This window comes from Rhinolophus ferrumequinum, chromosome 26 (genome assembly GCF_004115265.2).
Source record: "Rhinolophus ferrumequinum isolate MPI-CBG mRhiFer1 chromosome 26, mRhiFer1_v1.p, whole genome shotgun sequence".
Lineage (NCBI taxonomy): Eukaryota > Metazoa > Chordata > Mammalia > Chiroptera > Rhinolophidae > Rhinolophus > Rhinolophus ferrumequinum.
Window position 1 is genome coordinate 660,613 of NC_046309.1, and position 14,381 is coordinate 674,993.

Below are 14,381 nucleotides of genomic sequence, written 5' to 3' on the forward strand. Positions count from 1 at the left end.
ACGCAGATAGTGGAGGAGTGGGAGGGCACGGGAGGGGAGGGGGCGGGGTGCAGGGGTGAGAGGAGGCTGCTTGGGGCAAACATGCTGAGTAACTGCGCGTTGAATGTCTCCTGTGGGTCTGGTTACGTACTTGGATTATCGGGTCTCATGTGGTAAATATTAAAATGTGAAGCCTTTCCTCGAGCACCGTGGAAACCAGAGCGCAGCAGACGTGGTGCTGTTCCCTTCCACGTGCCCTGCAGCTGTGCTGGCCCCTGGGCTCTGTCTGCTGCACCATCCACAGGCCAGATCTCAGTGACATGGCCCTCAGCCATGACGAGAGGCTCCGTCACACGGGCCCAGGGCCCGGCTGGCCTGACGTCACCCTTTGGCCAGAGCCTCTGGCCTCCCTACTTGGGCCACAACTAGGGCTGAGAGGAGGACGCCGTTTCCTCCTTGGACTCAGGCGCCCAGAGTTAGAAAGACCCGCCATCCTTGACCCCTGCCACCGTCCCGCAGCCTGACAGGTGGAAGGTCAGTCAGACACACAGGTGTGTTCGTGGATAAAGGGCTGTGCTTCAAGCAGACGCGGCACCTCCTCCAGCCACACTGCTGGCCTTCTCCACTTTTACAAGGAAACCTTCCCGGATTCCCACCTGCACCCTTCCCGCGCAGGGCCCCGGCGTGATGGCGTCACTTCAACTCTTGTTGGTCCAGGCAGAGCCCACCAGTGAGAACTGCCTCCTGCATGAAACCTGCTCCATGTTGTCTCCTATCCACTTTAGGCTCAGAATCACCCTGAGACGGGACTGTGGGTGCTGGAGAGGCGGCGTCCAAGCGCCCTGAGCCTCCATGAACGGGCAAGCCAGGCCCGTGTCCCTCCCCAGCGCCCACATTTGGCGGTAGTGTCTCCATTCTCTCTCTGTCTTGGGGGAACGCAGAGCCGTCTCTGACTGCATCAGCTTCTTATGCTATATCCTCTCCCACCCCTAACAAGTTCCCTGGTTTCTCGATTGGACAGGTCCTTGGATGTACCAGCCTCTGTTCACTCCACCCCCGGCTGGACTCTCACCCCGGCCCTTCTTCCTGCCTCCAGCTCCCTCTGTGAGCCAGGCCCTTGCTGTTTTCTAGGAATCCCCTCTCTCACATCGCTGCTCTGAGACGGACGTGACCGCCTGACTCACAATGCTCCCCGTCAGCCTCCTCCACGTTTACCTGCTGGGCCCGGGGGGGCCAGCACCTGCACGCTCCCTGGTCCCTCCAGCCTCTTCCACGTCTTGGCACATTTGACATCTGAAGTGCCCCTCGCCTGCCAGCACTGGGCTCTTCAGAAGAGGCTGGGGGACGTCTTAGTGGCAGGTGGCCTGGGAAATTCAAAAGTGGCCGGTCAGCGACTCTGTCTCCTAACAGCTTGGAGATTCTAGCTCCATGTGAGTTCCCTTTCAAAGGAGAAGGCAGCTGGCATTTATGAGATGGTGATGCGTACTGCGCTGGGTCTAGTGATACTATCTCAGAAGTTTAAAGAATTGAACATGCTTTTTAAGTTTTTGCATTTTTAAAAAGAATTATGCAATATCCCACTCATCTGCTTTTTAAATTAAGAACAGTTATATGCTACCCTATTTCCCCCAAAATAAGACCTAGCCGGACCATCAGCTCTAAGGCGTCTTTTGGAGCAAAACTTAATATAATACCCGGTATTATATTATATTATATTACATGGCCCGGTCTTATAGTAAAATAAGACCGAGTCTTATTAATTTTTGCTCCAAAAGACACATTAGAACTGATGGTCTGACTAGGTCTTATTTTCGGAGAAACACAGTATTTGGGGGTGCCATCTTAAACCAAAAAACCATTTTAATTCTCCATTATAATAAGAGAAATAGAGATAACAACAGTAATGGAAATACATAGAGATGAAACCAGAAAGAATGAAAAGCTGACAACCCAGATACATAAGAGCAACGAGGACACTTCCTGTAGCGCTCTCCTTGCTGGGCTTTTGAGGACGTTGTCAAAGGAGACGTCCTAGCTCAGTGTGCAGCCAATGCGCAGCTGTTGGCGCCCGCACCCTGCCAGATGAGGATGACAGCTCACTGGGCCGACTGCTCCAAAGCCGGATACCCTCAGTGGCACCAAACGGTGTGTGAACAAACAGCCAGCGCCACCACCCCGAGGCCCGTCACCTCCTCACAGGCTCTCCCTCCAGGTGCCGGACAGGACATGGGGAGCGAAGCCTGTGTGCTTGGTGCTGCTGGGGCCATCTCCAAGGGCGGCTGCGGGCGCCGGACGTGACTTTGTGTTGGAAAATGTACATACATTTCAAACTCCCACAGCTGACTACTTGAAACACACACTAGGACGCCAGCCCCTGGCTGAGCACAGTGCTCCTTAGACACAGAACAGAATACCTTTGGTTTAAAGTTTTTCCAAACTCTAAGAATCCCCGTGGAGGAATGTTCTGGTTTAGTCACCTCTGAGTGACCAAGATTCACGGCCATTTGCCTGCAGGGATCCGTCCACGGAAAGTCCTAAGCCTGATACGTGAGGGCTTTCTCTTCCTGTCATCTGAGAAGGTTCCGGATACACACGTCACCTCCAGGAAAGGTGCACGTCGAGACGGTGACGTGGCTGTGGGTCTCACCGTTTTGGGGAGGCTGTGGGCGTGTTGGTGCTGGAATCGCCCAGCATGTCCCTGTGGGCTGCTCTCTGCTGCGTCACAGGCAGAAGCTGTCCTGCCCGGCTGCACTGATGGGATGGAAGGATTTTTCTCTTCAGAGGCAGAGGCAAACACCATTTTCGGAGCCTAGTCCTTCTCGCTTCGTTTGGCTGTGCTCCGAGGGTGAAGCGCACTGACGGGTGGCGCCATGGCTGTGATGGCCCCGCATGGTCCGCAGACCGGTGGCTCTGAGAACGTGACCGCGTGGCTGTCTGCACAGCTGGCCCTCTCTGAGCTCAGGCCTCACAGCCTGCTTGGTGGGCCACTAGATTTGCAGGATGCGTGGATCATGCATGTAGATTTGTAGATCATGCTGTCTGCACTGCTCGCCGAGCACGCCCCAGTTGCATACAGAACCTTAGCGCAAGGGCACTGGGGGTCGTGTGGTGGAGAGGCGTGAAAAGGACCCGAACGTTGGAGGTGGCCAGCAGCCGGGCCAGCCTCCCCCAGGCACACCGAGAGCGACGGGCTAAGCCGTCGGCACTGCTGCGCCATCCTCTCTGTCCGGCCTGCATTCGCATCGTGCCTGTCCCCGTCTGGCTCCCGGGCAGGTTCCCGCCGACGGCACCAGGGTCTCTGCAGGACCGAGTGGGCCCATCCCACACGGGGCTTGGACCGAACCGAGCTGTGCACTCACCTCTGACCTGGTCCTCGCTGGTCACTGGTTCCCCAGTTGCCTCTCTCTCAGCGTTTGCCATCTGCGCATTTTACAACCATGTGTCGTTGATAAAAACACACTGAACAGGATAGACGGGCGCTGACGACGCTGTTTGTGAGCTGGGGCTTTGCTCTGCTGTGCCTCCCTGGCAGGCGGGGGTGCAACCTGGAGGCCCCAACCACATTGCAAACACCTGCCAAGCACGGCCACCAGGCACAGGGTGAACTGCACACCCACGTGTACCCTGTCCGTCCCACCGGCCCTGAGAGGCCGCGCCCCGTCTCTGTGCTGCCAGTGGGCGCCAGAGCTCATGGAGGTACAGTGTCTCGTCCACGGCCACCTGCTGACCCTGCAGATGCCTGCTCACCGTGAAATCCACGCAGGGCGCCAGCCGGCCACTCCCGAAGCCCTTTGCAAAGAAGAAATGTCACTGGCTTGGCACCATTTCCCCACACCTTTTATTACAGACGTTAACAGCACTGGAACGATTTGATGGCCACCTGCACACCCATCACCTGGAACCAAGAACTGCCGCTCGGTCCTTCAGGCATCATGACATCAGAACACTTGAGCCCATGTCTCTGAGAAACAAGGCCGTTGTCCTACATAACCACGCCCCCCTTGCTGTAACTGAGAAAATTAACAGTCATCCCTAATAGGATCCAGTTTCAGCCCATCTTCAGATGTCCCCAAGTGTTCCAGGTATGTCCCTTACAACAGGTTTTATTTGTTTATTTGTTTTCTAACCAGAATGCAACCACAGTTCATAACTGTGTTTTGAATTTTACATCTCATTAGTCTTTCTAACACTAACTTTCTGAAGTGACTTGTCCCATAAAGGCAGTCAGTCCTCTCACAGTGACCACGATTCCTGCTCTGAACCTTCAGAAACCTGCCAGGGAGGAGTCAGACCATTGTGGTCCCACACCCAGGCCCCCAGTCGCGCCGCGGCCAGTCCACAGTCTCCACGGTGCTGCAGCGCCCGTCACCAGCCTGCTTCACAGTGCCGCCTCACCTGGAAGACTTGTGACGCCATGTCCTTGATCACCTGGCCGGCAGCCAGGACCTTGGCAGTGAACCTCGTCCTCCCACCGTCTGTCAGTCCCTGTGTCTTCTGTGTCCTTAGAAACCCCGAGGCAAACCGTGGTCTCCGTTACCTGTTAAAGCCATTCCATGTACGCCACGCGGGGGTGGACATGGTGAGGGCTTTTGGGTTAAACAAACAGAGCTACAGAGGCTCTTCTGTGACCCTGGGCATTTGCACCTCCAACCCCTCAGGCCGTCGGCCTTTCTGATGCGTTTCTTAGGAGTGAGGCCGCAGAAGGAGGCTTCCAAAAGTCTTCCAGAATTCTGCGCAGGCTGGGACAACGGGCCCTTCAGGAGAGGCCGCCTCCCTCTGAGCGGCTGTCCCGTGTCAGGCGCCCCACTGTATCCCAGCCTCTTGAACTTAATTTTGGGGGTCGTGTTTATAAGCATGTTTTGTGTTCAAGTGGACTGACTTCTCTGGTAAATTTTACTTTGATCTCCTGCCACTGCCAATTTTCAGTCTTTCAAGAATAAATTAGTGCAGGATCCCAAAGCTGCTGAGTCCGTGGGGTTCTGGTGGCATTATTCGTAGTTTAGTGGGTGAGTTGGTAGCCGTCACCGTTAAGTTCCTCAGAACACGTGGGTACATGCCGCAGGCGCGTCTGGAAGCTCCATGCAGTGTGAACACATTTCTTGTTGGTCTTGCCTCTACTGGGAAGATCTAACAATAAGACCCACAGGGTGGCATCTGGTCTGGTAGACATACTTCCCAAGTTCTTTCAGTTATAGGACTCACTGAGGTCCCAAACCCCAGAATTACTTTAAAAATCAAGTAAAACCTTGCAGAGTAATGGAAGCACAGTGTCCATGCCTTCCTGCACCCCCTCCAAGCTGCTCTCAGGGTCAGCAGCCATTTCCACCTGCTGGTCACGTCTGTGGAAGTGCCACGAATTGGCACCAGGGCCGAAAGGCTCACAGCCACTGAAAACGCTGGCATCCAAGGCTCAAGCCAGGCCGTCATATCTTCTGGGGGCAGGGGTGGGGCGTTGGGGGCAGAAGCAGGTGTGTGTGCCTCCAGCCGGCAGGCATAGGAGCCAGAGATCGGCAGAGCTGAGTGTGCCACCATACCCAGTGGCTTTCTGTTTCCAACTGCACTGCAGAGAGGTGGCTACACACCCAGGAAAGCCAGAAGGAAAGCGGGGACTCTCATGGGTGACCCAGTGTGATTGCTACCAGGTGTAGCACTCTGCCTCCCCGCTGCCTGAATTCCATCCTCCCCACGCCTCCCAGGGTTCCACTTTGAAAGTTCCTGGAAACAGACAAAAGAGAGACCTCATGGGGAAGTATGCAGCAGGGCAGTTGTTCCAGAACCAAAATTAAGAATAATTCACGTATCAAACACATTTGACAAATCACAGGTCCTTAATCCCCACTGATGTGTCTGGTTTCAACATTAGTCAAAATAATCTGCCATCTAAGGCACATTTTTGTCATTGAGTCCCGCCTTGTCCATTTCTCCTCTGTTCCGTCTTTATCTGCACTTTCTTTTTCTCTTACTTGCCCTTTGAACCAAATTCCTGCAGTCTCTAGCATTGAACCATTTCTGGACTGTAAAACTATGTATCAAACGGTGGCCTGGAAGCTTAGTATGCGTGTTGATATTTAATTACTGTATATAGCCAGATATGTCTGTGATTTACAGGCAAACTCTGTAAAATAGTGCAGAGGACAATTGCTATTGTTCTTGTTATTTGAACTTGTCATACAAAAACGGGGACATCTATGTTGTACCACACACAACATACCCTCCTTGTCCTCTTATACTGAGGGCCATAAATGGAGGAGAGAAGGGAACGGTCACGCTCAGAGCACCTTCAGAAGCATGGCAGGGGCCCCTAGGGCCGTTGGGGCCACCGCTCGCACGCCTGTCAGTGTGCAGGCCGTGCACAGACTAACTCTGCTCTCGGCTTGCTTGCAGACGACCACTCCAGGGTCCTGCTGAAATCGGAAAACAGCCACAGCAAGTCAGACTACATCAACGCCAGCCCCATTGTAAGTACCTGCCGCAGAGGTCGCCCAGCCTTCCCCGGGGCACGGCTGGGGCCGAACTGCGCGGGGTTCCCAGGGAAAGCGAGGTCCTGCCCTTCCAGGTCGCCAGCCGGTAACTAGAGTCCCAGCCGGGGAACCAGCCCTAACCAGCCAGCTGGTGGCCGCATCCTGGAGGAGAAGGTGGTGCTGCGGGGCACGAGGTGGTGACTGGTGGAGGGTGTGGCGTTAGCCACCTGATGGCTTCCTGACTGGAACCGTGACTTTCAGGAAAATGTGTAGTTTCCTGTTTATGCAGAGGAAACAGAAAAAACTAGACCCCCACTTGCCTCTGGGTGGAATGGTGGTGGCACTGAGGCACATCCCACCTGGTAGGTTGGTTTCTGTGAGTGGCAGATGGGACGGCAAGCCTTAGGACGGCACACGGCGGGCAGTTCAGCCAAGGGAGAGTGTGTTCCACCCGGAGAAAGGGGCCCATCCCTCAGGCTCTCGGTGTACCTGCCGGGGGTCCCAGCTCCCAGAGGACCCCTCCCAGCCCACACCCCATGGTCTCAGCTGCCCTCTGCATTCTGGGCGGCCCTCGGGAGAGGGGCGATGGGGGCGTCCATAGGTGTCGCCAGAACCTCGGGTTTGCATTCAGCCAAGGACAGCGCGTGTTGGACGCTGCATGTCCTCGGTTCTCAGACAGTGAGGTGACGGCTGATGTAGGTGGCTGAGTGGGACTTGGGGCATCTCTGGATTTGTGGGACACCCCTCCATGGCATACAATAAGCCCTTTTGTGCCTTCAGTCATGAGCTTCACGTGAGAACATTCACCATGTGATTTCAAGCAGTAGCTGCAGGTGGCAGCCCTGTGCACAGCGCTGGTTCCACTCACGTCAGAGCACCTGTTGTATGGAGTATGTTGTTAGGCCTCAGCAAGCCCGGGACTGAGTCCCACTGCCAACACTTCCCACCACACAGGTACAGCACACCACACATGGTGACGGCACACCGCACACAGTAGGGATGGCATACCGCACACAGTAGTGACGACATACCCCACACAGTAGTGACGGCACACTGCCCACAGTAGGGACAGCACACCCCACACAGTAGTGACAGCACACTGCACACAGTAGTGACAGCACACTGCACACAGTAGCAATGACACACCCCACATAGTAGTGACAGCACACCGCACAGAGTAGTGACAACACACTCCATACAGTAGTGACGGCACACCGCACACAGTAATGACAACACACCCCACATAGTAGTGATGGCACACCACACACAGTAGGGACAACACACCCCACATAGTAGTGATGCACACCGCACACAGTAGGGACAACACACCCCACACAGTAGTGACAGCACACCGCACACAGTAGGGACAACACACCCCACATAGTAGTGATGGCACACCACACACAGTAGGGACAACACACCCCACACAGTAGTGACAGCACACCGCACACAGTAGGGACAACACACCCCACATAGTAGTGATGGCACACCACACACAGTAGGGACAACACACCCCACACAGTAGGGACGGCACACCGCACACGGTAGGGACGGCACATCCCACACGGTAGGGACGGCACATCCCACACGGTAGGGACGGCACACCGCACACGGTAGGGACGGCACACCCCACACAGTAGGGACGGCACATCCCACACGGTAGGGACGGCACATCCCACACGGTAGGGACGGCACACCACGCACGGTAGGGACGGCACATCCCACACGGTAGGGACGGCACACCGCACAGAGCAGTGACAGCACACCACACACAGTGACAGCATACACCACAGTGACAGCACACACTAACCACAGCAGACTCCACTCAGACAAAGTGAGTTTCAGGTGGAGAGCTGTCCATTGCTCTTCATCCACACCCCTGTGGCACGACCTCTTAAACCTGTGGTTATTTTTAAGAAGGAGTAACTCTGTCCTTCCAGCAGAGGTGGACAACAGAGATTGGTGCCTTCCATGTTTCGGGTTCTCACTGCAGCCATTCAACCATTCTTTCTCAATAAATGCAGTGTGATGTGTTTTGATGTTTTTCTGTGAATTCTGATTCAAAAAGTCAAGCCTAAGCCTCACTGATTTTCCAGCCTCCCCCGTGATGGCTGGGGCATCGTTTCTGGTGAGGCCGGGGTTTGTAATTCCCTGGACTTGGTCCCTACAAGTCCAGGAGGGTGTGGACGATGGGCCGTGGTGAGGCGACTGATTCAGGACACCTGGGGACAGGTGGAGCGGCATTCTCCTGCTGGGTTCCCTTGCCTGGGATGAGCCATGTGACAGGGCCAGCACGAGAAGTAAAGCACTTGCCCCCAAGTATGAATGACGAGACTCCAACATCGTGGCAAGTCCCACTCTCCCCATATTGTGGGTTACAACGTCCAGATGTCTGAGCGATTTCAGCTCAGTTGGTTTCTGTGGAGAAGGCTGCAGAAACCGTCGGCAGCTCTCACACTCACACACGGGGGGGGGGGGGGCGACAGGGGGGGACATGAACCCCCATCCTTTTGTGCAATTCCCAGTCTCTCTTCTATTAGTGGAAATTCACAGCAACCCCAGTCCTCCTGGGCAGGGACTTGGGTCAGAAAGCGACGTCAGGAGAGAAGTGATTTCTATGGTATCGTTTCTGATTTCCCTTTACTTGATACCACAATTCTGTCTTTAAAATTTGAGTTGTAAGAATGAACGAAAAGAAACTCGTGGCACACCTTCCCTAGAAACTGGAACAAGCCATGACAATGAGCTGCTAGCAGCGGGTGAAGGAAAAGTCGCAGCTACTGCCTGAGAAGACCTGCCTGTGCGGAGGGAGCTGTGAGAATTACATCTGCTATGTTGGCACTCAGTCCTTAAATCCAGTGATGTTGTCCAGCAGTAAATAATGTGCCATGTTGGCTTTGAAATTGGAGGTCGTGAAGTAAACAGGGGTTCCATTTTCCCACATGGGGTGTCTGAAACCCGCCAGCTTGGGGACACAGGCTGAGCCGTGTCATTCACATGACAGTTTGCTCAAAACAGCACAGGTTTCATCACAGGAACATTTGAAATGTCCAACAACATTTGAAAATAAATTTACTCTTCATTCCACTGTTTGTTAAGGGCGAAACACTTGTTTAAAGTTTTAATTCAGAATGCATTTACCTAAAGTAGGTAGGTAGAGACTCCTCCTGGGAAGGTGACTGGTCCCTTGCCCTGAATAGCATACGAAGTGGCCAGATGTGGCAGCCGACTCTTTCGTCCCCAGAAAATATTTACAAGCAAACATCTGTGTAATTATGGTTCATAGTCAGTGTTTTTCTTAAATAAGTCTCATAAGAATAAAATATGAAAATAAGTTCCTAAGTCAGCCTCTTTTCCATTGATTACCAAAGTTGCCATTTCCCAATTAATTTCCATATTGAGACATGGTATCTGGAAAAGTGACTTGAAAACTCAGGCTTGATATTCACTTGTTTTTAAGAAAACATCTACGAAATTTTCTTTAAATGTTGTTAGGTTGGTACAAAAGTAATTGCAGTTTTTGCATTTTTTTTTTTTTAACCTTTTAAACCACAGTTACTTTTGCACCAACCTGATAGAGACAGCAGATGTGAGGCTGGTCGGGAGGGATGCAGAAAGGCCACATGCACGTTCGCTGTGTACGATCAGAGTAAAGGAGTGGCCCCTCCCCAGAGGTGGGCCCAGGCCTCAGTGAAGGCGGCAAGTCTGTCGGGGAGCAGTCGACTGTGCCCTCACTGCCACACCCGCAGGCAGCCACGGTCACTCTTCTCCACAGTCCACGGCTCCCGAGCACGGACGCCTGCTCTGCACATGCCGAGTGCTTCCTTTTTAAGATCAGTTTTGTTTGAAACGTTGGGGAAGTTATTGCTGTGGGTTTTTTTTGTTTTTTTAAATGTAGATTAGAGTCTCTAAAGATAAAATGGGTCAGGCAGGCTTATTTAGTAATTGTCATTCCCAGCCTAAGGCACACGGCAGGGTTGTTACCTGCATCTGGAGTTCATGGGGTCCGCCTTGCTGGCATCTGGTCCATTTGGTGTCTCTGTAGAATCACTCAGCTACGTGCACAGTGGATTCAACACAAACGACGAGTTTTCCCTTTTCTGGAAAAATCCTGGAAGGCCCGATTTGAAGGGCACGTCCCTGCTCCCCTTCCCCTCCTCCCTGGTTCCCAGTCATGGGGACTGGGGCCGAGAGACAGCGTCTGACCTCTTCCAAGGTCACGGAGCTGGTGTTTGTGGACATCACATTAGTACAAATAAGCCTAACAGAGAAATGGAGAGTACACGGAAGGAATGCGGGGACGGTGAAGCAGAGACGATGAGCTGCAGGCGCTGTGCTCCTTCCCACCAGGACCCAGAGACGGGGAGGCCCACGTCTGCCAAGCTCGGCTTGGCAGCCAGCTGGAGGAACGCAGTCATAGAAGGGACTGACTTCCCCTGGCTACACGCAGCCTGCCGGGGAAATCCTAAATGGACTGCAGTGTCTGATCCTTTCACGGTGCTTGCTGCACATTCATTCAGCGGGAAACGCACAAAGCCGTGGCGAGGGCGCAAGTCAGCAAATTGCCCTCTTGAGTTACTGTCCAACTGACGACACAGTTTCCCACCGTGATTGTGGGGCAGCCGTCGAGGGGGAACGGAGGGTGACGGCCGAGTGTCCCACACCCTCCTCTGTCCTGGGGGCCTGAGCAGGCGATGGGGGCAGTGATTGAGACGCCAGGACACTGACTGTCACAGTAAGCTGCCTTATTTACCCTCCTGAAACCCTATTCAGATTTTTACTTTTAATCACATACTGCTCATTTTGAAAGCAACTACCTTGTTTCCCTGAAAATAAGACCCAGTCTTACATTAATTTTTGCTGCAAAAGACGCATTAGGGCTTATGTTGAGGGGATGTCATCCTGAAAAATCATGCTAGGGCTTATTTTCCGGTTAGGTCTTATTTTCGGGGAAACACAGTTAAGTGTGTTGCTCGCTAAATTGCTTTGAACAAAAAAGCACATTTGAAAAGGAGTTGGGGCTTTGCTTGTCAGCCACAGGGGTCTCCCTAAATCTTGTCACCCCAACGCATGGGGGTTTTCAAAACTCAGAACCCCTCATTCCTGCTGAGCTTTGTTCTGTGGAAACCTCTTCCCTGGGGCTCTTCCCTGTGTTGTGTGTTGTGGTGACTTTCACAGGGAGGCCCGCAGTTCACTGCAGTCACCGAATCGCACACACACCGCCCCCACCCCGGCCCAGCCGGCACCATGCTGTGCTGGGATGACTTCGGTCTGCTCCTGGATGCAGCTGTGCCTCTTTTATGGCGTAATTACAGGTGGCTTGGTGCGTGCTTTAACGCTGACCACCTGCCTGAGATGCTGGCGGCCGATGCCCCGTCCCTGTACATTACTGCTCAAGAAAGTGGCCTCAAACCCAAACACTGAGCAGTGTGTTAAGGTGACACCAGGGTTTACAACTGACGTCCTCTTGTGTCACCGTAGAATTACGTATGGTTGAAACTTTTGTTTTTCACTGTTTTGGGAAATTACTCTTAACCACTGTCTTTAAGTACAGAGCATTTTAAATCTTGTCTCAAACCCTGGTGTGAAGAGTACGTGCTGCGTTCCTTGTGAAAGAATTTATTTACAGACTGTGTAGTCTGTGAACAGCTATCCCCATGAAGGTGCGACCCCGGCAGCGTGCCGTCCGTCACGCTCTCCTCTGGGTCGGTCTCTGGAGCCCCTTTTGGGCGGGGGTGGGGGGCTGGTCAGCGGGTCGCAGGATGGACGTGTCGCTGACACCCAGCCTGCAGGGCTCTGTCCTCAGGACGACCAGGCGTGGTGTGGAGGGGCAGAGCTCAGTCCGTTCACCAACTTCAGCATGTTTAATCCTCTTTGCTTCTCCAGGCTTTGTTCTCTTGTTCTTTCCTTTCTTTTTTTATTCTGCTTAGTCAGTCTCTGAATTAAACGTTATAATTAAGATCTTTTGAGCCAAACTTCCCCCATTGAGGCTCGCGGGCGGCATTGGGACCAATCAAGTAGCCGGCAGACCCACGAGTGCGTTCTTCTTTGTTTGTTTGTTTATGGCCCTTGTCTGGCACAGTGGAAACAAAATGGGGAATTAGCTGCTGGAAGACTGGGCCCCCTCCTGGGACGTGCCTGCCACACTGTGCTCCAGACCCCGTCGTGACACGGCTGTGCTGAGGCGCTTTGGTGGGAACAGAAACGGCCCACGTGAGGCTCGTTAACTCTTTCTGGAGGCAGGAGGCAGTGCGCTGTTCGTTCGTTCTTCTAGAACCCGAACAGTCGTCCACGGCCTGGAGGAGCGGTGCCCGCCCTGTCTGCTAGAACCTGGGTCTCCTCTCACCGGCCTAGCACCCGTGGGTCTAACAGCCAAGCTCACTGATCCTCGTACGTGGTCTGTGGTGGGCACGGGGCTGAGCTGCTCTGGAATCACTGGCGCCTGCGTGGCGGCACCGCCCTGCTTGTCCCGGCCTGTGTGGTGGGTTAATTAGTTGGCATCTGGTCCCTCTGGTCGGCGGCTCTTCATTTCTGCTGATGTGGGTTCTGTTGCCTCAACATCAGGTGTGAGAGCGGCATTCAGACGTGACGCCCAGGCTCCAGGCACAGGGCCCCGGGGACCCAGGGCTCCCCCTGACATTCCAGCACCTGTTTGAGTCCGTGAGGGGCAGTCGGGGGGAGACGGTCCCCATTAGCCGGTGTCTAACTCGCTCGTTTTTGACCAGCTTCTGAACCATCCTGTTCATCTTGTCTCTATAGATGGATCGCGACCCCAGGAACCCTGCATACATCGCCACCCAGGGCCCGCTGCCGGCCACCGTGGCCGACTTCTGGCAGGTGAACCTCCTTTAATTAATTCCTTTTTCTGAAAGTAAGACCTTCAGTTAATCGTGAATAATGCCTTGGATTCAATTCAGCCAATTCAAACTTCCCAACAGGTATTCATCATAAGTGACTGATTCATAATCATAGGGGACGGCCTTTAGTGGTTTTATCATCGGTCATTTTTTCAAAACTTGAGTATAAAAACTTCCTTTCCAGAAAGCTAATGCTTTAAAATGCTTACTTTTTAAGCCACTTTACCATTTCATTTTTTTGAAATACAAAGAAATGAAATGAATTAATGTTTAAATTATGATATTTTATTCAAATGTATCCCCTACCTGTTGTTTTAATCCCATGAAGGTACAAAGGAGCTCAAATTATAGTTTCTGTCTTTGTGAATGCATTTCAAAGGCCAGACTGGTCCCTGCCATGCAGGGTGGTCCTCAGACGTTGAGAACTGACCTCAGCGTTAGCCACTAAGAGTGAAATCCGGCCGGCCGGTGGCTTTTCCGTCTCCCATTTCTCTCACTTTCTCCTGGATCAGCAACCACATGGCAAAGGCTGCTGAGGTGCTGTACAGCGTGGGGTCTCCAGGGGCATCTCCGGGCAGTGCGGCTGCTCCACGGGCCATGCACGCCTAGGAGGAAGGAGAACAAAGACGCCATTAGGCGGTGGCAGAAGGTGTGTCAACAGGTCCCAGTGTCATGCAGGTCTCATTGCCCAAAACTTACATGTTTACTGTGCCATGTGGGGCCCCAAACCCGGAGTGTTTCATTGTCACCAACCTTTGGGTCCCGGCCATCACTTCCTGGCCGTGGCGTCCCCTCTCGGGGGCATTGCTCAAGTCCATCAACCCGTCACTACGACCAGGTCCTGCGTCCAGGGCTTTCCGCCAACCCTCTCCTGACTCGCTGGCACTCCCACTGTTTCCTGTGTCTGTGTCGAAACCTCCTTCCTCTTAGTCACCACTCACTTGACTCAGAGCCCGTCCCAACCAGTGTGACTTCATCTTAAGTTGGTTATATCTGCAGAGACCCCGTTTCCAAACAAGGTCACGTTCACAGTTCCCAGGTGGTTTGGATTTTCAGTGGACACTGTTCAACCCATTACAGTGGC

The 14,381-nt window shown here is 53.4% G+C and overlaps 1 protein-coding gene across 2 annotated transcripts in view; it reads left to right on the top strand.

Moving 5' to 3' along the window:
* Nucleotides 1-14,381, top strand: part of PTPRN2 (protein tyrosine phosphatase receptor type N2) — a 427,823-nt gene that overhangs the window by 384,251 nt on the left and 29,191 nt on the right. For both annotated transcript variants that reach the window (XM_033098764.1, XM_033098765.1), the window contains 2 exons: nucleotides 6,364-6,437; nucleotides 13,200-13,277. In XM_033098764.1, coding sequence (XP_032954655.1) covers nucleotides 6,364-6,437; nucleotides 13,200-13,277 — 152 coding nt within the window. The remainder of the gene's footprint in view (nucleotides 1-6,363; nucleotides 6,438-13,199; nucleotides 13,278-14,381) is intronic.